This window comes from Vulpes vulpes, chromosome 15 (assembly GCF_048418805.1).
Source record: "Vulpes vulpes isolate BD-2025 chromosome 15, VulVul3, whole genome shotgun sequence".
NCBI classification, from domain to species: Eukaryota; Metazoa; Chordata; class Mammalia; order Carnivora; family Canidae; genus Vulpes; species Vulpes vulpes.
Genome location: NC_132794.1, coordinates 40,938,119 through 40,963,563, shown reverse-complemented (window position 1 = coordinate 40,963,563; position 25,445 = coordinate 40,938,119). Strand labels below are relative to the sequence as shown.

At 43.8% G+C, this 25,445-nt stretch overlaps 1 protein-coding gene across 1 annotated transcript in view; it reads left to right on the top strand.

Annotated features, from left to right (window-relative positions):
* The window catches only part of RYR3 (ryanodine receptor 3), a 511,176-nt gene that overhangs the window by 466,171 nt on the left and 19,560 nt on the right, over nt 1-25,445 (top strand). The window contains exons 75-92 of the mRNA XM_072738189.1: nt 922-1,018; nt 2,671-2,777; nt 3,618-3,669; nt 4,619-4,675; nt 5,590-5,689; nt 5,849-5,928; nt 7,371-7,447; nt 10,118-10,191; nt 10,437-10,454; nt 10,890-10,970; nt 11,443-11,531; nt 12,491-12,619; nt 15,631-15,735; nt 17,604-17,685; nt 18,338-19,668; nt 21,907-21,965; nt 23,054-23,225; nt 24,264-24,350. Of these exons, the coding sequence (XP_072594290.1) occupies nt 922-1,018; nt 2,671-2,777; nt 3,618-3,669; nt 4,619-4,675; nt 5,590-5,689; nt 5,849-5,928; nt 7,371-7,447; nt 10,118-10,191; nt 10,437-10,454; nt 10,890-10,970; nt 11,443-11,531; nt 12,491-12,619; nt 15,631-15,735; nt 17,604-17,685; nt 18,338-19,668; nt 21,907-21,965; nt 23,054-23,225; nt 24,264-24,350 (2,797 nt within the window). The remainder of the gene's footprint in view (nt 1-921; nt 1,019-2,670; nt 2,778-3,617; nt 3,670-4,618; nt 4,676-5,589; nt 5,690-5,848; nt 5,929-7,370; nt 7,448-10,117; nt 10,192-10,436; nt 10,455-10,889; nt 10,971-11,442; nt 11,532-12,490; nt 12,620-15,630; nt 15,736-17,603; nt 17,686-18,337; nt 19,669-21,906; nt 21,966-23,053; nt 23,226-24,263; nt 24,351-25,445) is intronic.

Here is a 25,445-nt window from a genome sequence, read left to right as displayed (position 1 = left end):
AACCTATGGAGAGATCTGCTCATTTTCTGCACACTCCTCCCTTCTTGACCATGATTTAACATTACCATAAAAACACAAATTTGTACAATTTTTAAAAAGTACTCTGATTGGTCAGAATTGGAAGAAGGATGGCAATGGTTGGGCTCTACCAGAAACCGTAGCCAGGTCTGGATAATTCTGGTGTTGACCTGCATTATCCTTTTCTCTCTTTCCTGCCTCACCACGATCCTCACATTTGGTAATAAATTAATTGCTACTCAGTGTCATCTTCCCAGGAGTTAGTCCTGGCTTATCGAGACTGAGTGGCTCTTGGCAGTTAGTCAGTGTTCCCAGGTAGGGGGGCCACAACCAGAATCCATGAGGCTCACGGGAGTTATGGGCCAGCACACCTGAGTGTCACCTCCCTAAGGGAGAGCCGGGCACCTTGGAGATGGAGCTCCTTGGAGACCCTCTAGAGGACCCACGCTCTGCCGCTTTTAGCAGGGCTGAGACTAAACCACTCACTGTCAGCACGACTTAGGTGGGATTACCTGGACAGTTTATCAGTCAGAAGGGATAACCACACTGCCATAGTACGCAAATACTTCGGGGCTGTTTCTTGGCCCAATAAACTATTTCTAGTTAGAGGAGAAAGGTAGGAGAGACCCCTTGTGAGCAGAATAGGATCACAATTACTCTCAGGTCTCCTACTAAGCATCGTTATTTCACTCCAAAGGTGTTCTAGACATTCACCAACTGGCAAGTTAGAGGGTTCTGGTTTCCTTGAAACAAAAGTCTCTGGTGTACTGCTGGCTCCTCTGACCAATCAGAGGACAAGAATTGTACAAAAGTCTGTCCTGCTTACTAACTGTTAACCACCCAGACTAAAGCAAGGTGTCCCCACGGATCCCTGTTGACCTCACTCTCAACCCTTCCGCTCAGGCACCGCTCCATTAACCTCTTCCTCCATGGCTATCAGAGATTTTGGATAGAAACAGAGGAGTATTCCTTTGAAGAGAAACTAGTACAGGATTTGGCTGTAAGTACTGACTCAGCTGGAAGCAGGCATGGGTGTGAGTGAAACTGACTTTTGTGTTCGTGTGTGTGTGTGCGTGTGTGTGTGTGTGTGTGTGTGTGTTGCAACAGGTAAACATTCACAAAGAACTGGGCACATCAATTTGGAAAGAACTAACTGTAGAAGTTACCCGAGGAGGCCCTGATAATAGTCGTAGGAGGCAGAGGATGAATTTCCCCTGGAGGCGCTAGTACTGTTATCATCCTCCTCATCATCATTAACAACTAATATTTCCTGGGATGCGCAGCCATGCAATGGAAGGTCACGCTAAGTTAAGTTCTGAGCACCGTCGGTTGCAGGAGGCGCCCGCTCCCCCACCCCAGCCGTAGCCAAGACTCTGCATTTCCAGTCAGTAGCTCTGCTTTAGGGAAGGCGTGTCTGAGTCCCCTTCCCGTACCCCACGTTTCTGGATCTGGCCCTTCAGAAATTCATCATGCCCGGTCTCTAACAGGCTTCATGCTCTGAAACCACGTAAGACGACACGCAGGGGAGAAAAGCTTGTTGCAGAAGCACCGCAGAGCCTCACTGTGGTGCAGACAGAAAATAAGCCCTCTTCTCCTTTGGCCAAGCCACGGTTTTGTTTGTTGTTTTGTTTCTTTAATCCTACGTACCTCTCCCGTTTATTTTTTCTCTTATCCCTTACTCTCTCTGATACTCTTGCTCTGTGTTTCTCAGGCTTTCTCCTGTTTCTCTTTCCATCTCCCTCTGTTTCTTTTCCTTCTTCCCTCTTTTTTGCTTTTGACCCTTTATTCCTTACATTTGTCTTTGTTCTTTCCCTACACTCCCATCAGTGAGAGTGACAGTTCCTTGGTTTGCCCAGTTTCTTGATTAGTGTGAAGTTGACAGCATCCTTTCGGCCTCCACTGAACCATTCATGCAGCCTATGTAGTTCTCACCAATTTCCTAAGCATGGTACAGCCTGCAGGCTCCGGCGCTGCTGGAGACTCACGTCTACCTCTTGCATCAGGTGCTATTTCCTTTTCTATAAAAGGAGATTGGGAAGAGACTTAATAATAAGAGGAGACACTGCAAGGCTTGCCGCTCCAGGATGGCATCTCTCAGGAACAATAAGGTTTCTAGAATCAACAGTGAGGTTAAGAAAGAAATGTCTAGCTGGGTTGAGTCTAGAATAGCGTCAGGTCTCAAATGGCCCCAGTGCTCTATCACCCTTCCCCCGTTCCCACCCCCCCCCCCGTCCGCCCCATATTTCCAGCCCAGCTCTCCAAGAGAAATTTCAGGTGCGGCTGAGAGATCCAGCCTCCCGGGGGGTCTCCAGGGCTTCCCTCCTGAACTCAGGTGCCCAGGACTTGCATGAGAGTTCTGCTGACGGGGGTCTGCAGCTCCTCCCCTGTGGCCAGGCTATTGCTTTTCCTTCATCTCGTTTGAACCTAAAATGGCAATGATTCTCTGATTGGCTGAAAACAATATATATTTATGTCCCAAACCTTGCATCCTTGGGGCTTCTTGTCCTGAAATAAACACATGACATAGTGGTTTCTCTTTGTGCTTTTATCTGATGCACCCTGTACCTTGCGCTTTACCTTCTTTGTTCGCATGCGTTTTTGTGGCATGTGCTGCAATCCATGCCTAAAACCTATCTGCCTTAATTTGTGTAGAAATCCCCCAAGGAGGAAGAGGAGGAGGAGGAGGAGACAGAAAAGCAACCAGACCCACTTCATCAGATTATTCTCCATTTTAGCCGCAATGCTCTCACGGAGAGGAGGTCAGCACCACCGGAGCTCCCTGCTTCTGCTCTGCACCAGGCACAGCTCTGCCAGCCCCACACCACCGTCTCACAGATGGCAGTGCCCGGAAAGGGGAGGCCAGATTTGAGCAGCCTCCTTGCTGTCCTATCACTGGCCATCAAGAAACATCTAGGGAAAATATATAAGCCACAGTCCCCTCATCATCATGCCAGACACGGAGGCTGAAGATGATTAGCCTGAAACTGTAGCCTTCGTCTCTGAATTCTGTCAGCCAGCACTGAGTCACATTTTGGGACTGTTTCTAAGAATCAGCGCAGGAGAAGGGTTTTAGTTTTGTTTTGTTTTGTTTTAGGATTTTATTTATTTATTTATGAGAAACACAGAGACAGATAGGGAGAAACAGGCTCCCTGCAGGAGCCTGACATGGAACTTGATTCTGGGACCCAGGATCACGCCCTGAGCTGAAGGCAGGCGCTCAACCACTGAGCCACCCTGGCATCCCTGGGAGAAGGGGTTTTCTTTCTTTCTTTTTTTTTCTATATATTTTTTATTGGAGGTCGATATGCCAACATATAGCATAACACCCAGTGCTCAGCCCGTCAAGTGCCCCCGTCAGTGCCCATCACCCAGTCACCCCATCCCCCCCACCTCCCTTTCCACCACCCCTTGTTCGTTTCCCAGAGTCAGGAGTCTCTCATGTTCTGTCACCCTCACTGATATTTCCCACTCATTTTTCTCTTGAGAAAGCGTTTTCTAATGAACTCATTAGTGCATATAACTTAAGATCTCTATGGCTCTTAGTCTTTTCTGCTGGGTCCAAAAAGTAGCCTGCTAAATATGTACTCCATTCTTTCCAGCAAATTGGAAGACGACCCCTTGTACACATCCTATTCCAGCATGATGGCCAAGGTACACCTGAGTTTCTGCCTGTTGTCTCAGTATTCCTGCCTTCACCTTTACCTCCGCAGACACATGGAAATGGTTGTTTTGAGCAGCAGCCCACAGGACTCGGTCAGAACATGGGCTCCAGGCACTGCACAGTTCGCGTGCCACGGGGGTGACATTAGCAAAAGCCATTCTACCATCCTCGTAAGGAAACCTTAAAGCTTTGCAGGAACAGTGGGTCCAGTGGCTTGTTCACATGGGAGTTCCAGGCCAACCACATGGAGTCCAGGCATACACACTATCCTTGCATTTTCAGCCCACACTGAGAGTGCCTCCAAAAGTTCAAACGTGTCTGTAGGTGAAGGAAGTTCAGTACGTTTGGAAATAGGCTTTAGCAACTGGAATGAGATTCAGTGCTCTAGTAGAGGCAGAGGCCATTCCTCCTACATGACAGGGAAGGACGGCCGCCTCTGGAATGCTGAGTGGTAGGGACACTGCTCCTTCTCAAATGGGAACCCTTCATGGAAGGCAGAGAAGGGAAGATGTTGGGGTACAGGGGCACCTGTTCCTTTACATGCGGTACCTAGGGTCACATCCTAGGTATCTCCAGTCTTCTTGCCGAATGCCTGGTTTTTGCTTAGAAAGGGACAGCTCCCTGTACTCCTAGCTCCATTTATACCAGAACTCTACTAGGTTAGAAGAGTTCAGCTCTGTGGTTAAACCAGATAGGTTCCTGTTGACTGTGTGAGCTCGGTGCTCCCATCTCTCATCTCTGAACACCTTAGTAACTGCAAAGAACACGTTTTGAGTAGAATGTTGCCCTGCAGTGGTCACAGTGTTCTTGGTTTCACCAAGGACTGAGGTCCCAACATGCCTGTCAGTTACATGCTGTCCCCTGCCTTTGCACAGCAGGACAGCCTTGTCTATTAGACTCACATTCATTTGTCTCTTTTCCCTGCTCCATGGAATCTAGAGTTGTCAGAGCGGGGAGGATGAAGAAGAGGAGGAAGACAAGGAGAAAACATTTGAAGTAAGTTTTTACTAAGATTGAAGATAGGGCCATGCTCCAAAGCCAAAGACGACCAGCATGCCTTCAGAAGTGGGTGCTGACATTGACCATGTGGCTCACCTGCCACATGTGTGTGGTGGCAAATACACAAGGCTGCATGCACGAAGCACACCCATTAGATGTGGCTCTACTGCCTGTTTTCCAGCCTAATGAAAGGTATCAGGAAGCCATTCAGTCAGCAAACCCCCCTCATGGGTTTGGGCTTCTGGGAAATTTTGCTCTCTTACCCAATGTAGTAACAGAGACCAGAGAAGGACAAATTCAAACATCCAGAGATGAAAACTCAAAGCAATGGAGACACCAGGATGGTTTTTGCACTACTGTTCTGTAAACGTCAGGGACACTGAATCTCCCAAGATAAAGCCATATGAGTTTACTTGTATGCTCTTCATGGACGAAGTATACAACAATAAAAGTAAATTAACATAATTACAGTTCTGGAAGGCCTTAACTTTCTAGTATTCCATATCTTGTAGAGTCTCTGTTAATGGTGATCTGAGCATTCTAAATAAGTGGTTGTTTCCTACGTTCAGGCAGATAGGCTTTAGTTGACTCCCAGCAAGCGGAATGACGGAACATTGAAAACAAACACTTAAACCTAGGATCACTTCCTATAATTATGATATTACCGGGGAATGAGCTATGTTTCCTACCAGTGCACAAAAGTGGGAACTTCAACATCAAAACATGAGTGAATTGTGGATGGACACTTTTGGAAAGCAGAGGTAGTGTCTGGAAATAAACTTCAGAAATCTTCTTTATCCAAAATTACATGTGTTGCCTTCCTTAGACAAGTAAAGATTCTCTCAGCTTACCTTAGCAGGGCAAATTACCTGAAAAGAAACAAATCTTTCCCTACTTGATTTTTTTTCCAGGAGAAAGAAATGGAAAAGCAGAAAACTCTCTATCAACAAGCACGGCTGCATGAGCGTGGAGCTGCAGAGATGGTCCTTCAGATGATAAGTGCCAGCAAAGGTGATTCCAAGATTTTGTGGATAGGCCCCTAGGCCCCTGTCGCTGCCACAGATAGCATGCTGTGACATGAAGTCATTATTAAAGAGTCCTGATAAAGCCCCGTAGACGCGATTTACCCTCTGTTTCCTTGGTGACTCAATCGACTCTTCACCGTGGCAGGTGAGATGAGCCCCATGGTGGTTGAGACTCTGAAGCTGGGGATCGCCATTCTGAATGGGGGCAACGCTGGTGTACAACAGGTACTGGGGACTCGTAGTGGGTGGTGCAGACTTCTCAGGGTATTGCCATTTCGACAGCCTTCATGTTTCGGGGAAGAGGTATCAGCTCTGCTACAGAGAGGGCCACTCAGCATCACCTTTGCTGGTGTTTGTCCTCTGTGGCCAGTTATATCAGAATAGCTGGGAACATAGATAAATCCAGAGCTAAGAGCGGACAGATAAATGTGTGCTTGGTAAAGAGGGTTTACCCAGGGTTCAAAGCAAAAAAACACTTAAGTTTTTCATCATCAGAGATTTTTTGGACAGTTTCTAAGCCTTAGATTTGTATTTTAATCATTTTACATGTTAGCTGCCTCGCCATGAGCAAGGAGCCCCGTTGGTTAATGAAGTGCCTAACCCCACACATCTGTTGTGTGTTCATTCATTTGCTTATTCGTTCGGTCATAGTTTTATGATTGCTGACTATCCACTAAGGTCAGGCTCTGTTCTGGGATGGAGGGTGTAGCAGTGAATTCTGTAGCTCAAAACCCCCGCCACCATGCATTCAGTGAGACGACACACAGCAGCATAGTGTGGGGCTCCGGGAACATGGAATCCATTCAGCAGTCTGAATCTAAACTGGCTGCAAGATGCAGGAATATTCTAGTGTTTCCAGGGCACTCCAGGCTCTGGCTGAAAACATCTGTGTGTACAGGAAAGTGACATTTCAAAGATTCTTGGCATTTGTGAGGATTATATCACAGAGCCTGTGAGAATCTCCACATTTATAACTATCATTATCACATATCATTTGTCCCAGCCTTTAATTCATCCCAAACAAATTTCTTACAAAAGAACTACCATTTTCTGAGACACCTTTCACTTTCTGTTCCCTACCATCACCACCAGGTCCTTGTAGGACCTTTTTTTTTTTTTTTTAACTTTTTTATGATGTCAGACAAAGTCCCTGCCTTCTCAGTAACAAAGAACAGAGAAAACAAAGTCTGATTATGAAAGATACTCTCTGCTAAGCTTGTGACTGGCTGAGCTCCTTGTTCCAGTGCACCAAACTCAGCACCAGTTCTTCAGACTGGACTTCAGCACCATTTTATTAGATCTGTGTCCTGGTGCTTGGTTCCAAATGGAAGAAACTTCAAACAGTAAATCTATGAATGTCAATGATCTACTGTACTACCCTAGAAGAAATACCAGTGGCCCTCTATAAAATAAAATATCCCCAAAAATACATAAATAAAATAGAATATCCACCTGAGGAGATTCTGGTTCCAGAAGAGGGTGGGGCTCAGGCACACGGAAGGTTTAAATCCACAGGTGATTCTAATGCATATCCAAGTTTACAGACCAACACCCTGGATATGAATCCATGTGACTAGGACTTGACATGTCTCCATTAAAATTGGGAGGGTCAGTGCTTATGGCATAATTTACATTGATTTTCCTTTTAAAATGTGTCTCCCTTATAGAAAATGCTAGATTACCTAAAGGAGAAAAAGGATGCTGGATTCTTTCAAAGCCTGTCTGGTCTTATGCAGTCTTGCAGGTAAATATGGGAAAACCACCTATAGGATTTTTTTTTCCTCTTTAGAAGAAAGTGGAATGGGGCGGAAGGGGGGTACTACAAAATAAGCTTATCATTCGTGGAATTGTTGAGGAAGGACTTACCTGCTTTAGAAAGCTAAGAGGATGGGTATGATGGTATTACCTCCTTTTTTTGGCATGTTGTTTTCCTTAGAGCTGAGCTCCTAAAATATATGCTCATAAAAGTCAAACCAGAAAAGAATGGAAAGAAGAAGACTACCTCACTATGACTCGAGGCCATGTATTCATTAGACCCATTAGACACTTTGTTAATTGTTATCCTTAACAGTTCTTTGGGCCAAAATAAGTATTTGGTTGGTACAGATTTTGACACATCCATTTCAACAGAAGTGCATCCTAACATGGGAACATTTTCTCATAGCCTGAAAAACAAAACATTAAACTTTCCACTTTTATTATCATGTGTGCAAGCCTCCACTCATGGCTGACCCCCTGACAGATGAACAGTCCATAACCAGAAGTTGTAAGGTTACCATACTCACTCATTTTGGAAACAAGCCAGCAATCTAAGTGTCAGCTTATTCTCTAAGATTCATATGTATTTTGAATAGTCGGTAACTTGTTCTGAAAGAAATCGAAGTTATAATTATCTAGCTAATTTGCCTCTAATATTCTTAAAAATAGGGCATTAGGTTTTCCACTTAAAAATTTGCAGGATAGACATACTTTGTTTTGATGGACTTCATAATTTTGCTAACCTTATTTGATGGAGTAATATTGTAGGTACCCCAGGGTTACCAGGAGCGTATTTGAGCTGCAATAGAATCCCTTATTCTGGGCTCCATTCTCCCCCCAACAACAACAATTTGTTTATTACCTCTCTCAGGAAAAGAAAATGTAATATTGCTAGGCCTGACTCACAGAGGGTAAAATAGTCCATTTGGACTCAGAATGGCAAAACTCAAGTCAGTTCACTTCCATATTGCCCATGAAATTCTCAATTAAATTTCTGAGTGTTCCCTTAATCTGTAATACTTCATATTACTAAACTCATTTATAATGATGGCTTAGAGGGACGGGTGACATACCTTTAGAGGCCAAGTGAGAACTAACAAGTTTTAAGATATTTTAAGGATTTTTGTTGATTATGAAAATAATACAGATTTGTAAACTATTGAAACATTAGAGAAATAAAAACATCTGAAATGAGTGCTTTGGGATGGAGTAAGGGTCAGAAATGTCTGTTCCACAGATAGTCTCCTGAATCAGAACTGCTGCTTTGAAGCAGCTCTGTCCAAATGTCCTGTACCTCTGCTGTCTTCCCTTGGCAGCAAAGCTAGAATAGAAGAATGGTTTTGAGTTATTGAGAGAACCTTTTTACAGCAGGATCTGGGGAAAACCAACAGTATGGCAATAGGAATTTTCGCTGTTTTCTCTTTAAACTTTTTTTTTTAAGACTTTCTTTATTCATGAAAGACACAGAGAGGGAGAGGCAGAGACATAGGCAGAGGGAGAAGCAGACTCCTCACAGGGAGCCCAATGGTGGGACTCGATCCCAGGACCCTGGGATCACGACATGACCCGAAGACAGACGCTCAATCGCTGAGCCCCCCCAGGTGTCCCTCTCTTTAGAATTTAAATTGCAGAAAATATGTGGCTCCCTAATAGGAAAAAGAAATGCTGTTTTTTTCCATAACGTCTTTCCAATCCAATGGTCATTCCCTTTGCCCAGTGGTAAAGGGAATACAGAGTTTCACGGAATCTTAATGGATTCAGCCATAAGCTGCCCTAACAGCTGCATTTTTGTGAGACTTCATGTCATGTTCTATGAAGCCTTTGAGATTGGAGAAAGTGCGTCTGTTAGAGAAATAGAATGGGCCCCAACTGGAAATAATAGGCTTATCCATTTTCCTCATTATCAAGCTCTCTGGTTGTACCAGGGGCTCCTGGCTAAGTAGGATTTGGTGGTGGCCGTGACTGGAAAATTTGGAGGAAGTGGGGACCAAATAAAAGAAGGCTAACTTGTTACAGATTCAGAAATACCTAGGGACGCCATTGCCTCCAGAAGGCTTAATCATAGCTCCTGTGGGCTTCCGAGTGACACAGGAATTCTAAAAGGATGTGGCCCTTTGAAATCTGAAATTTGTAGCCCTTTCCATCAGTATTCATGTAAACAGTAAAAACTATAATTCCTTCTAAGTCGCAGAGAAAATAGGTTAAAAAAAAAGGTGGGAGGTGGAAATTAGTGCAGTTTAAACTTTCTTTTGGGAAATCTTCAAAACAGATTATTCCTTCTTTATTTGGGAGATCTTTCTTTTTTTTTTTTTTTTTTTTTTTTTTTTTTTTTTTTTTTTGGAGATCTTTCTAAATCACCGTGCAGAAGAAAGGACTCAAGTTCGACAAACAAGGACAGTCTTAAGTTTTTCTGAGCCCTCCGCGTGCATGCCTGCGAGCTCTAGCAGCCTTGGACAGCACTCCTGACACAAATGCAGGGAACTACTAGACTTTCAACCGCCCTATACAGGAGTTTCATTATACATGAAACTCTGTATGTGTATGTGTATTATAACGCAAGGACAAGATATTCTCAGTCAGTAGGTACAGTGACATTAGAAATCCATTGTCTTGGCATGCGTAGGCCTGAACCTTGTTTTCTCTGGTCTCTTGCAAGTGTCCTTGATTTGAATGCCTTTGAGAGGCAGAATAAAGCTGAAGGCCTGGGGATGGTTACTGAGGAAGGAACACGTAAGTCACTAACACATGTGAAGGCTGTTCTCTTCCTGATTACCATAATTAACTCTTCCTGGTTAGAGCCCCTGCTCGGTGCCTCTTAATTTGCAAGGACTTGCTCAATTTCAGCAAAACAGTCCCATTAGTAGCTTTGATACAGGCTGGATGTGTTCACCATGTCAGCCTTGACTAAAAACAGTTTATTGTGGTTTTTATGGGTTTTCTTACTTTGCATTCTTCTGTTTTTCTCTTATCACCAGTCATTGTTCGAGAGCGTGGTAAGTTTGAGTTTCTGACCCGAGTTGTCTACTATGTGTGTGTGAGTGAGTCCTAAAGGACTTATTTAATTGCCGCCGCACAGGCACATTTTTTAGGCTTGGTAGTTGCATGTGAAGCTTAACTCAGCAGTTTGATGCCTAATTTAAGAAATGCCTTCTCTCTGTAAAGCATGGATTATGGACCATGAGCCACTACTGCCATTAGCCAAGCTGTTTTCCTTACAAATGCATCCGGGGGCTCAATATTTTAGCTTTGTTGGTCATTATGTTCTGTAGCCTCAGTTTCAGGCCAATCAGCTTTTTCCTCACTCACTGAAAGTTCCCTTTCCGAACAGTTCTGACAATAAGCCCTTTGTCATTTTTACAGTCGTTTGCCTTGGAAAGTGTTCTGGGTTGAGAAGCCAAACAAATGCTCACCAATATTCTGTTTTCAAGGTGAAAAAGTACTCCAGAATGATGAGTTTACACGAGACCTCTTTAGATTCCTGCAGTTACTTTGTGAAGGACATAACAGTGGTAAGTGGAACAGATTGATTTTTCAAAGGAAAACAACATTCAGGTGCCAAATTATGATTCAGCTCAGGATGCCACATTTAATTCAACCAGCTGCTAACTCAAAGACAACAGTTAATCTATTCCTCAATAAAAAAAAAATTTTTTTAACTCTATGGAAAAAGAACTTGAACTTTAGGGCTGATGTTATTTAGTGCCACCCAGGCTAAGTTGCTGCAAGAATCTTCAGATGGTGAATGTAAATACCCACCCCTTTCTGTCAAGTCCCTCGGGGCTCATTAAGTCCACTTTCTGGCATCACCAGGATGAGCGGGCTCAGGGCAGAGCTCTGTCCTACAGGACCTGCCAGGACCCAAACAGGGTGCTCTTGTAAGGCTTTTCATGTAGTAGATCTCTCCTGAGTTTAGCCAAGAGGGCTTGCCCAGCTCCCTAGGCATGATAAGAACAGGCTTTGACTCAGCCCTGGTGTTCTTAGACTTTCAGAACTTCCTACGGACTCAGATGGGCAATACCACCACTGTAAACGTCATCATCAGTACCGTGGACTACCTCCTACGTCTACAGGTCAGTGGGTCTCAGACGATGGCATGGCTTACGTACATTTCCAGAAGCTATAGACAGTTGCAAGGGATCAAGGGAGGCCCAGAATGCAGTCGAGCCCCAATAAGAAAGGTGTTATAATCTATGTCCACACACTTATGGGAAGTCAAATGCCTAAAGATGTGTATTTGAAGACTGAAATGGGGGAGTGGTTAAATATCAAATCATCTAGTATAAAATGCTGGTTTACCTCAGTTTTGCCAATGAAAACCTCCCGTCAGTGCCCAAGAGCTATGATACATGAATGAAAACAGATTTTTCACCAGGAAAAAGTCCAGAAGGTGGTAGGAGCAAAATGAGTCTACAAGTTCTTAGTACTTGAGAAGCCTCTCAGTTTAACTGTTGGAAGGAAAATCCAAATGATACCAGGAAAATCTACACAAAACATAAAAAAAAGATACTCTCTTCTCTCTGCTAACTGTTCATCTGGGTTCTGCCACTTACCAGTTATAACCTGGACCAAATCTATTTAACCTCCCTGTGTTCTGATTCCCTCATCTGTAGAATGGATAGCGCCTCATAGGGTGGTAGTAAAGATGCGGAGATTTAACATATGCAATGAGTAAGAACGCCACCGGGCCTCTGACAGTGTGAGGTAGCTGTTGTGTTGCTACTCTGATGCCAATTATTTGGATGAGTAGCAGTATTACCTTTAATATATATTTTTCATTGTGAATAAGTTGTCCTGCATCATAGTCACCCATGTCCAGCTGAACACCATCCTCTCTCCTATCGTTCCTTCTTAAAGAAGCATATCCACTTAAAGATGGTAAGGATTAGAGATCTCTGTGCTTTATCCTATGTTTCTGTCATAACAAAGAGGTCATAGACATGTAGGATTCTCTTGTACTCTTCCTGAACATTGGGTTTAGCTTCACTGACTGAAGTTTAAGAAATACTAAACTCTCCTTGTTTGTTCTTAGGAATCCATCAGTGATTTCTACTGGTATTATTCAGGGAAGGACGTCATTGATGAATCTGGACAGCACAATTTTTCCAAAGCTCTGGCAGTCACGAAGCAGATTTTCAATTCTCTTACAGAATACATCCAGGTATGTGCTACAGAGTAGAAGCTTGAAAACAGAACATTTTTAACATTCCCATATTATATATCACCCTAGAATATTTGGACACGTAAATATGAATTGTACATCCAGCCCTAGCACTAACAATATTTATCTACAAATAGGAACCAAGCGTATAAAGAGTACTACACACTATGAGAAGCTGTAGTTTATGGTCCTGTAACCAATTCATAGCATTGTCACACTCTATTTGCATTTATCTAGCTACATTTTCCTTTCCCTTCTAGATTGAAAGTTTTTTGTGGGCAGAATTTCAGTCTTAAAATTCTTCCATTTCTAGCACTTGCAATATATCATAGGTATTCAGTATGCATGGGGAGTAGAGTGGAGAAATAATTGATAGAATGAAGGAATAAAAGGATAAATGATGTTATCTTGAGTCTCAAGATCAGGAATTTATAAGATCCTATAATTTGTCAGAAATTAACTCTATGGAAAAGGTAACTTGAGCAGCACATAAACTATTTCCAGTTGAATATTTAGATCTTGCGGCATTCTTTCTCAGTTTACAATAGTCTCTGGTCATTGCCTAAGGTGCTCTAATGATTGTGAAAAGGAATAGAGCATGTACTCAGGCATAATTTGCTATGAAATCAGTAGCCCTATCACAGTCCTCTGGGGTATAGCATGAGATTTTTAAAAACCGTCTAATGAGCCAACTGGCACACTGCAATCATATTTACTTATTAAACACAAAACTAAGACTATCAACTTGAAAGGAAGACTTTAAGGGAGAGAACAATCCTTGTTTTACTGGATCCTAAGAACATAGAGAACCATAGAAACAGGTGACCAATCTGAAGTGTCACAGAATGTGAAATACCTGTGAAGGTCATTGAACAGATTTGACAAGCATTTGATTTGTGCCCTGTGGAAGCCATCCTAATCTTCAGAATTTCCCTTGGAGCACTTAACCCAAAAGTAAAAAAAAGCAGCTTATTTTTGGTAAATGTGAGTTTCTTGCAACAACTGGCTTTGTTCTAAAAAGGATCTAGAGATTCCAGGGATCAGACACCAAATGTACATGAACAGTGATTTTTTTTAATATTTATTTATTTGAGAAAGAGCACAAGCAGGGGTGGGGGCAGAGGCAGAGGGAGAAGCAGACTCCCTGCTGAGCAGGGAGCCGCAACATGTGGCTCAATCCTGGGACCCTGAGATCATGACCTGAGCCGAAGGCAGATGCTAACTGACTGAGCCACCCAGGCACCCCTCAAACAGTGATTTTTTAAACAAGCATACATGGTTTAGGGAGGCAGGTAATACTTCTCATGATGCCTGCTTCCCTGGGAATTTTGCCAAGCCTTTCCTAGAACTTGAGATGGTATCCAGGTTCTTTTGGAAATTTCGTATTGAAGGGTGATTTGGAGATGAGTTAAAGGGTAGAAACAAATAAAAGGAAGAGCTAAAAACAGAATGTGACAGGAATCTAACGGTATAAAAAATATACAAAACAGTCTCACCTAAGGGGTGGGGAATAAAGTGCTGACCTCAGAAATCTTGGGAATGAATATAGACGGTGAGACCAAAGGCAAAAGGAACTGTGCATAAGCACTTCAATTGCTAAAGTTTTTCCCATGGGGATACATGTTACTGAGTCTGCAACTGTTCTACACATATAATGGACATGAGCAGTTACTAATGGCAGGAGCCAGGTTTCTCACTGTTGAATGGTTACAGACAAGCAAGAGGTAGCTAGATAGTCCAGGTAGAAACACATGCATTAGAAACACATTAGAATTAGGATAAGAACTAGGATACATCAGGACGCTAAACTCATGTTTGACTTGATATTGATGCAGATACTCACATATGGAAACATTTCTAGATATGTTGTATACACATGGGTCAGTATAACACACACATATCCACTGCTGTGTCAGCTGAGAGTGCCTAAAAGTAGTGATATCACAGTAGCAACAAGCACAGCTAGTACCAGATCTTGGTTTCTAATACCATTTTCCAATGAGAGAACAGGGCTTCTTAGAGAAAGGACTGGTCCTAGTGCTGGGGCAGGAAATACAAAAGGATGATCCTGGAGAATCCTATAGTGCAAGGAAATGCAGGCAGAGGGGAGGAGCGTGCAGGGAGGGAAAGATAATGGGCATATGTCCAAGGGACACAGGGGCCAACTGAAAGAGCCCCCTGGGGGCCAAAACTGGAAAAAATTGAGTGACAAAATAGAGTAGTGATGGATTATAACCCAAAGCATAAAATGAATATACGGATTCCATATTAATGTAAATAAATGATTAAACATATAAGAAAGAATAGACAAATCTCCCATGTAGAAGAATTCCAAATGATTTCTTTTTTTAAAATGTTGATTCAATGTGTAAAAATAGGAAAAGTTATTAACATGGAAAATGAAAATTGGTAATGAAGTCATTACCCTCTATGTTTGGCTTTCTGAAAAGATATAGATGATATTAAACGTACAGTTGAGGTTAATGATAAGAAAATCGCAAGGTAGTTGAACATTAGGAATATTCACTTTTTTTGCTTGATGAGATACCCATGTGATCATAGCATTTCATGTGTAGTTTCACCGAAAACACTAGGGCCTGTTTTTCATACTGTGGAAGCCTAGAGTTCCTTGGAACCCTTCTTAGACCAAGGTGGAGGTGAGAGTGGGCAGGAGTGCCCTTCTGTCCTGCTGAACCAGAGCATTTGACTCTCAAAGAATGTTCTTCACTGTGGTATTTTATTTAAAGAATGTATTCTGAAGCTAAAAGAATATCTCTGAAAAATCACTGCACTGCCAAATTCTGGTGGTCCTTCCTAGTTAAAGTTTCCTACGATGGGGGGGGGGGGGGGCAAGAAGTAATACCCTGGGAAAATAGTGAGCCACAAAATAACAGGTGACTTTCGGAAGGAGCTATCTGCTAATATAAGCAAGTGTCCTGTATGCTTACAAGGGCAAGATTCAGAGCAGCTTATGAGGTTTCAGTAAAATAAGGATGCCCTCCTCTCCACAGGGCCCTTGCATTGGGAACCAACAAAGCCTGGCTCACAGCAGGCTGTGGGACGCGGTGGTCGGCTTCCTCCATGTATTTGCTAACATGCAGATGAAACTCTCTCAGGTACTGTGGCCCTTCCCTGCTGTGTCATTGGTGTGAACTGCTAAATCACTGCCCCTCCCTTGGTACTCTCCCCGTGTGGATGTGGCTGCTTGATCAAATGGCCGGAAAAGCAATGCAGATTAGGTCTCACTTTTAAACCTGGAGGCCTCAAGGGGCGATAGAAATGAATACCTGCAGGGGTGTCCCAGACAGGCTTTTGCATGGATGCAGCTTCCTTCCTTGTGTCCCACCAACCTCCCCTTTACATAATTGCCTCAACATTTGCTTTTTATGATGCTAGATCCTTTTTGCTTCCTTGTCACTGTTTTGTCAATTTATGACAATCTATCAGCCCCTTCTGGGTCTGTCACATGTCTGCATGTCTCTGTAACTCCTATATCCCTCCTCTCTCACCTTGGCTTCCCCTCCCTCCCTATCTCTGCCTTTCCTTCTCACTCCCCATCTCTCTGGCAAGATGAATCAGAATCACTCAGAACATTTATTATGAACACATAAATGGAGTGGATGTAGTTGTCGATTGCCTCTCTCCATGGCAACACATGAGGGAGAACTCTCAGGATGTGTTTCAGGCTGATTAGAGTAACATTTACAGCATTAATTTAAGTGATGTGTATCTAAAATGTTCAAGGCTATCACATCTGCCTCCTCTCTTCTGGAATGTGCTATTTAACCCTTTCATTTTTCCCCTTTTGACTCTGGCCTTATGGGAGGAGAGAGTTCCCGGGAGCACTGCTAATCTGCAGTCCTGTGTCAGCCCAGCCTAGGGCAGTGTGGTGTAGAGAGGCTCTGGAGACAGGAGCCTGGCTCTGCTGCCTCTTCGCTGGTAACTTTCAGGGAGTCCCTTCCCCTTCCTGGTTTTTGGTTCCACTGTCTGTGAACTATGGGGAATTAGAGTAAATGATCTGAGGTCTCTTCTAGCTCTTCTATCCTACACTTCTGTGATGTTCTTTATATAGCTAGGACCCACACCAAAGGGGGGCGATCCCTCTGAAAGTTGAGAGACTCGACAAAGAACCGTATTTGTGAGAGGGGAAACTGTACACGAAGTGTGACCCAGAATGCATTTTGTAATCTCACTCTCACATTGCCCGCCTCAGATCTTCCAAGGATTGTTTTCCTTCTGTAGAGTTGAAAACAGAGAGCTAATTTGGCAATGCTGAAATGAAAATCATCCAGAGGAGTAGCCTCAATTATATGTCATTTTAAGGGACCAGTGGCACCCAGATCACCACCAACTAGAATCAGGAGACTAAATTAACCCAAAAAGAAAGGAGAACCCGCTTCGAGATTGTAGCCTTGACATCTTAATTGGGTTGCAGCACTATTCCCCCAAAAGCTCACCTAGTAATTCTCCAGTATAAAAAACAACATGAACTAAGAGAAATACCTAACGGCTCTTTGGTGGATTGGGTCGTTCAGTAGTTTTGGACAACAAGTGATACATCTGCCACATTGTACTAATAAAAGAGAAACTAAAGGAGCTCTGTTAGGGGATCCCTGGGTGGCGCAGCGGTTTGGCGCCTGCCTTTGACCCAGGGCGCGATCCTGGAGACCTGGGATCGAATCCCACGTCGGGCTCCCGGGGCATGGAGCCTGCTTCTCCCTCTGCCTGTGTCTCTGCCTCTCTCTCTCTTTCTCTGACTATCATAAATAAATAAAAAATTAAAAAATAAGTAAATAAAGGAGCTCTGTTAGATGAGCCCTGCTGCAGTGAGCCCCCCTGATGCTACCAACAGCGGATAAGACATCCACATTCACAATGCACATAGCCTTCACCTCATCTTTCCAGAGCAGGCTCTTCTTGCTCACTGCCCTATACTTTGCTGAGGGATCAGATAGCTCAGGGGTATCTCCTGTTTCTGTTCTAGGATTCCAGTCAGATCGAGCTGCTGAAGGAACTCTTGGATCTCCTTCAGGACATGGTGGTGATGCTTCTGTCCCTCCTGGAAGGTTGGGCTGTTTGGTATAACTAGGCATTCACACAACTGTAATTGGTCTGAGCACTAACCATACTAATCATGCAGATTATCCTTCTGGCAGGTTGTTGATGCCATATGACATTGGTTAGAAAGCCAAATTTTCAGAAGCAAAAAATGAGTGAGGGGCACATGGTCTGATGGACAAAGCCTGAAACCAACTCATTTTATATTAATAGGAAAGCCAGAATGAACTGGGGAAAACCTCCAAGCTTTGCTCTTCCCTATCCTCTCCCTCTCCCCACTGCTTTTCAGTACATCTGGCTGCCAGTGTGTATGCCAGCCATCCAGTTGGGCACCCTCCTAGGTCTAAGGGGATAAGAGGGGCACCACTTATCCCTATGTGCCCCCAATAATCTGATAATAAAACCAATTCCCAGGCCCCAGTCCAGATAAGAGGCACTGGTGTGGCCATCTCCTTCTTCTCTTTGTTCCTTTCCCCCTTGGCTCCTAGTGGTGTAGTCTTTATGGCTTGCTGTTCCCTCCTACCCATTTCCAAACCATCACGGTCAGGAAAGAGCCGACTGATTGGGCACACAAGTTTTCTAAAAATAGCTACCTGACCAGTTACATGATGAATTGGGTTTATTTATATATTTGTATGTCTTTTTAAACCTGCCTCACAGGGAATGTGGTAAATGGAACTATTGGCAAGCAGATGGTTGACACACTGGTAGAATCATCTACCAATGTAGAAATGATCTTGAAATTCTTTGACATGTTCTTGAAACTTAAAGACCTAACCAGCTCAGACACCTTCAAAGAATATGACCCAGATGGTAAAGGGATTATCTCCAAAAAAGAGTTCCAGAAGGCCATGGAAGGGCAAAAACAGTACACACAGTCAGAGATTGACTTTCTCCTTTCATGTGCAGAAGCTGATGAGAATGATATGTTTAATTACATTGATTTTGTAGACCGGTTCCATGAGCCGGCCAAGGACATAGGGTTTAATGTGGCAGTATTACTGACGAATCTCTCCGAACATATGCCAAATGATTCTCGCCTGAAGTGTCTGTTGGACCCAGCAGAAAGTGTACTAAATTACTTTGAACCCTACCTGGGGCGTATTGAGATCATGGGAGGGGCCAAGAAGATTGAGCGCGTTTATTTTGAAATCAGTGAATCCAGTCGAACCCAATGGGAGAAGCCCCAAGTGAAGGAATCTAAGCGGCAGTTCATCTTTGATGTGGTCAATGAAGGTGGAGAGCAAGAAAAGATGGAACTGTTTGTGAACTTCTGTGAGGATACCATTTTTGAAATGCAGTTAGCATCTCAGATCTCTGAATCTGACTCAGCTGACAGACCCGAAGAAGAGGAGGAAGAAGATGAAGATTCATCTTATATGTTAGAAATCGAGGGTGAGGAGGAGGACAGCAAGTCTCTCGAGTCTGCCTCTGCATTTGCCATGGCCTGTGCCTCAGTGAAGAGAAATGTTGCCAACTTTCTGAAGAAGGCAACCCTGAAGAACCTCCGGAAGCAGTACAGGAAGGTGAAAAAGATGACTGTGAAGGAGCTGGTGAAGGTGTTTTTCTCTTTCTTCTGGATGTTGTTTCTGGAGCTGTTCCGGTTGTTCTTCGCCATATTGGGAGGAATCTTTCAGATCCTCTGGAACACAGTTTTTGGAGGGGGCCTAGTGGAAGGGGCAAAGAACATCAGAGTGACCAAGATCCTGGGTGACATGCCTGACCCAACCCAATTTGGTATCCATGATGATGCCATGGATTCTGAGAGGGCAGAGGTGACCGAGCCAGGTATTACACCTGAATTGATTCACTTCGTGAAGGCTGAAAAGGGAGACGCAGACGTCATGTCAGATCTCTTTGGATTCCACCCAAAGAAAGAAGGTGGCTTAAAGCATGGGCCCGAAGTGGGTTTGGGTGACCTCTCTGAGATTATTGGCAAGGATGAGCCACCTACACTAGAGAGTACTGTACGGAAGAAAAGAAAAGCACAGGTAAGCATGAGTGGTTTCTGTCCTCTTTCCTTTATGCCCAGAAATAGATCTGTAGTCGTTTCTGACCCCAGTTCCCTAGGAGCCAACATCATGTTAGGTACCAGCTCTTCTATATTCTGATCTTAGGATTCCAGCTTTGCTGTGTCTGGGAAGAGTGACACTCAGATGGTTGTCTCAGGGTCTAATTGTTGAGTGGTCTTCAGTTTACATTGTAGAGGTCAAACCTGATGGTCTTCCACAGCCTCAGTAGAAGGTTGGTTCTCATGGGATGCAGGTTCATCCAGTGAATGGGAAGCATCAGAAACCAAGCAGAGGTTTCCTACACCATCCAAATTAGAGTGTTCCTATAAAACCTTTTGTAAGCTGAAATGTCATAAAGCAAAGAAGTAAAAATCCTTTTCGGATGCCTTTCAGGTAGCACAAACAGGTACTGATGAAGGTCTCTCATAAAAGTCAAGTGGCATAAAACAAACTTTCAGATAGTGGGAGACCTTTCTTTTGAGATGATACTTCTGCAGTGTCCCAAATGGTCCAGATGATATCATAGGATTTAGCACAGCCTCATGCTTGGAACATTTTCATTCTTAAGATACACCCACTCTCCAACTGGCCTTTGAGTCAGTTGACTAGATTAAGGGAATAATAGTAATTCAGAACCCCTTGGTCATGGAAAGTTCTGGGTGTTCCCCTCCATTGCAGCATCCAACTCACAGCATCATCCTAGGATTAAAAAGAATGTGGAGAGGGATCCCTGGGTGGCGCAGCGGTTTGGCACCTGCCTTTGGCCCAGGGTGTGATCCTGGAGACCTGGGATCGAATCCCACATCGGGCTCCCGGTGCATGGAGCCTGCTTCTCCCTCTGCCTATGTCTCTGCCTCTCTCTCTCTCTCTCTCTCTCTCTCTCTCTGTGAATATCATAAATAAAAAAAAATAAAAAGAAATAAAAAATTTTTAAAAAATAAAAAAATAAAAAGAATGTGGAGAGAAGTGTGAAGGCTTCAGAGCCCAAAGACTAATTTTATTCATTTCATTAATATTTATTGAAGATTATTAATACATGCTTCCCACTGTTTGGGACTCTGAGAAGACAGTGGTGAGAAGTGCATTGTCCCTGTAATTTAGTGGGGGAAAAATACATATTGCAGAAGTCAGTGCAAGCATGAAGAATGTTAGGAAGGAAGAATGCCAGGTAAAGAAAATATATAGGAGAGAACTCTCACCTGATTTTGGAGAGTCAGGGATGGAAGCATCAGAACTCTAGGACTCCTTGCAATATGAATTTATGTACTCTGTTTTGCTCCCTGATGTAGCCCCAGGTCCCAGACAGAGTTTGATACATGATAGGGCCTTTTACATATCAGGCTGTGCTCTATCTATGGGAATACACTGGTTAACAAGAGAGAAAACATTTTTGCTTTAATAGATCTTAACTTCTAGTGGAAGAAGACAACAAATCAATAAGATGATTACCATCTGTGACCCATGCTGAAAGAAATGAACAAGGTCATGTGTTACAAAGAGAATACAGACCCTACTATGGGATAGGATGGTTAGGAGACCTCTGAAAAGGTGTCATCTGACCCAAGTCCTAAAGGATGGCAGGCACAAGAAAGACCAGGGCAGTCATATTCCAGAGAGAGGAGTGGCTTGTGCAAAGATCTTGGTGCAGGGAAGGATTTGGAATGTGCTAGAAAAGAAAATGAGGTCTGGGTATTTGGGTATAGGAGGTAATGAGACGAGGATGGAGAGAAAGGCCATGATCACCTAGACCTTATAGACCTCACTGAGGAACTTGAATTTTATTCTAAGTGCAATGATCATCCATCAGAGCGATGCGGGGTAGTGCTTAAGAGTATTGAAGACAAGGCAGGAATTCTGTGTGATGGAAGCAGGTTCTAGATTGGACCTAGTGTGTCTGTGTCCCATCTCTCTCTGACCCAGTGGGGCAGTAGGACCAGTGCCATGGGGTCCTAGCACAAGTCTTCTCTTGGAGTTGAATAATAGTAGGGAAACTGAGTTTTTAAGTTTGAAACCTTTGTGCTGGCATTTCTCCAGAGTAGCTTGATCTGTTGTGGGACACTTACATCCCATGATCCTGAGGAAAGCAGAAGCATCCTGAAGGGAGAAAGCCATGGGGACATGTGACCAAGGACATGAAAATGGCCAACGCTATATGTGGCTCATGACCATGATCTCTTTAACTTGAGGAAAACTTAACTGATTGTTATTTTTGTCCAGGCAGCAGAGATGAAAGCAGCACATGATGCAGAAGGAAAAGTGGAACCCGAGAAAATGGAGTAAGTTCTTGGTAGCTTCAACTCCCTGCAGTGCTACGGCAGATAGTTCTTGATAGCATCTACTATTCTATTGCTGTGGTAAATAGAAATTTGGGGTTCTGTTAACACAAACAGATATTATGCGAGTCCCAGAAACACTTCTTTCTGCCCCAGCTATACAGTAAACACATTCTATTAATCACAGTAACTTTGTCATTGCACTAGTAGATCAGAATATCACTGTCTGGCCAAACGAATTTTTTTTAAAGTTTTATTTATTTATTCATGAGAGACACAGAGTGAGAGAGGCAGAGACACAGGCAGAGGGAGAAGCAGGCTCCTCACAGGGAGCCCGATGTGGGAGTTGATCCCAGAACCCCGGGATCACGCCCTGAGCCAAAGGCAGGTGCTCAACCGCTGAGCCACCCAGGAGCCCCTGGCCAAACGAATTCTTGAACACGGTTGGCAACTTCATACAATGGTAGTGGTAGTGATATCTAATGTATCGGATACATATGACATGCCAGGGTCTGTGCTAAGGTCTTTTTTTTTTCCCTCGAGAAAGTGTGTGCAAGTGGAGGGGGAGGGGAAGTAGGAGAGGGAGAGGAAAAGAATCTCAAGCAGACTCCCCACTGAGCTTGGAGCATGACATGGGGCTCCATCATATTACCCTGAGATCATGACCTGAGCTGAAATCAAGAGTTGGATGCTTAACCGACTGAGCCACTCAGGAGGCCCAGTGTGCCAGGATCTTTTATATAGTATCCCACTCGATTCCTAGCACAAGCTTAGAAGAATAGGTACTACTACTAATTCCAACAGTCTTAAAAAGTAAAGGGCAACTTTTCCAAAGGGAAAAAAGTTGCTCAGCTACATATCAGAAGAGGATTACAAACTTATTTACAACTGACACCTCCCTGGAACTGTGGCTCATCAAAGTGGCATCGCTCATTAAATCCCAAGGTGACATTGAGGCACTGTGGGGAAATGCAGACTTGAAGTTCCCACCCTCGAGGAATAATTACAAGATTTCTTTTTAATCTAGTCTCCTTATCGGGGCCAGGCCTCCAGCTGCCCTTCTACACTGAATGGGTTTCTCATTTCTACAGCCTAGAAGATGGGGAGAAGGAGGATATGGCCAAAGAGGAAGAACAGGCCGAGGCCCCGTGGGCAGAAGTGACAAAGAAGAAGAAGCCACGTCGGGGCCAGAAAGTCGAGAAGCCTGAAGCCTTCATGGCTAATTTCTTCAAAGGGCTGGAAGTCTATCAGACCAAGTTACTGGTGAGCACTCCAGCCTTGGCCCCACTCCTGGCGGAGACCTCAGACCATGGCCACATTCTGTTTCATTGCTGATCTTCTTTCTCTCCTCTTCTCCTTCACCTGTCTGTTCCTTACGTGTTGGAGGAAAAGGAAAAGAGGGTAACCTGGGGAAGGCCAAGCACTCCTACCCTGCTACCCAGCCCTGCATGTGCTCTCTGCAGGGCAGGAGGGTGCAGATAACCCATTCTAGCTGGTCCTTTATGGGTGTCATGTGCATACTTGGCCAATCATAGTCCAAAGGTGGAAGTAATTGGATCATTTGGGATACAAAAAGAATATGCTTGTGTTAGGTTCTCTTATTACTCCTCAGAAGTTTTGTTATCCCACATGCATCCTACCAGAGCTTGTGATGTCCTTCCTCTGACATACTGCCCACTGAGAACAGTTGCTTATGGCCAGGAGGACACCTTCCCCAACACCATTGGTGAGAGCCCCCTCCACAGACAGCTTGAGAGTTTTCCCCAAGCAGCTACCATTTCAGTCCTCAAGGGCTGGTTTATCTGGAGAAGGTGGCAGTGAGGATGCTCCCCGCTGAGAGGGCGGAGGCAGAGGCTCCGTGACTCACAAGGGACAAGACTCTAAGCCAAAGACTGGCCACCTCCAGTGTGGGAGCTACAGGGCTTTTCTGGGGGCCTCAAGTACTCATAATTTCCAAATAGACTACATTCTCTGTGGAACACACACACACACACACACACACACACACACACGAGCCCCTTCACAACAGCATTTGAATCCTCTGCTGGTGACATGTTTAGGCATTTTGTTCCCTGAGGGGTAACTCAGAGCAAGGTTCCTTTGAGCATCATTCTCAGCAATTCTTTTTTAAATCAACATCTCACATCTCAGTTCCACCCGAAATAAGTCCAGATTCTCTTAGAAGAGTGGCTACCAAGAGTAGGGATACATTTCTAACTAGAAAAGGTCTTTGGTTTGAGGAAAGGAAGGTCTCTTTCCCTTCCAAAACTATTCTACTTGTGCCTGTCCTTTCCTTTTCAGCATTACCTCGCCAGGAATTTCTACAACCTGAGGTTCCTCGCTCTGTTTGTCGCCTTCGCTATCAACTTCATTCTGCTCTTTTACAAGGTGATACCACATTCAGGAACTATTTGCTAAATATCTATATACTTTTTAAAAAAAAATCATAATAGAAATTACGCTGTTAACTGGAGCGAAAACTCTAATATCTAAGGAGGTTTCTAAGACATTGGCTTCTATAAGGATACGGTCGTTAGCAGCGTGAAGAACGGAGACACTGCTGGCCAGGGAAGCCAGTGAGGGCACTACTTCCATAGTTCAGGCTTTCTCATGATTACTGCATAAACTCGCCAAATATGTGTTGGGTCATTGGGCACTCTGGTATATTTCAAAATGAATAAGAAGTATAGTTCTTTCCTTAAAGGATAAGTCAACAGAAAGTCATGGTCATTGGCCTAGATGTTAGAGCCGTTATGAAGGAAGAATTAATAGTAGCTAGGTTTTGGAAGTGAGACAAGAGGGACTAATCAGGATAATTAAAGACTTTGAACATTGGTAAGTGAGTCTCATAGATTGTGGGCACCAAATAAAGGTTAGTGGAATGAATTAATGAATGATAGGTCCCGGATTCTCGACATAGTCTTTAACTGGCTATTCTAACTTTTGCCTCTTTCCCTTTCTATCTAAAAGCACCAATCTGAAAAATAAAAATAAAAAAAATAAAACCCCCAATCTAGTTTTTATAGAACATGCTTTTACCTACACCCACCTGCCACTGGGTTGAACTAGTAATGGCTTTCTGTTGTCTGTAGACGAAAAATGGAAGTCTGGCATGGAAAAATGGGTATGGCAAAGCTTGATTTTTAGCTTATGGTTGACGTGGCTGCAGACAGTCATAGAGGTGAAGAGAGCCAGCAGGAATGGGGCTGCAGGAGGAAAGCCTCACAGGTGTAGATTTGGAGGCCATCTGTGTAGGAATGGCAGTTCAGGTGTCTAAAAGGGAATGGAAAATGACAAGTGTGTGTGTGTGCATGTGCACATGTGCATGTTTGTGTCCCAGCCTCCTCCCAGGGCACAGGTGATTTCAGAAATCACCTCCTGTGGCATAGGGATTACAGTGTATGTAGTACAGCTTTCCTAACGTTGACATTTTTTGCTTTGTTTCAAGAGGCCATCTCTGTGTCTTAAAATTTTGTTTGTAGT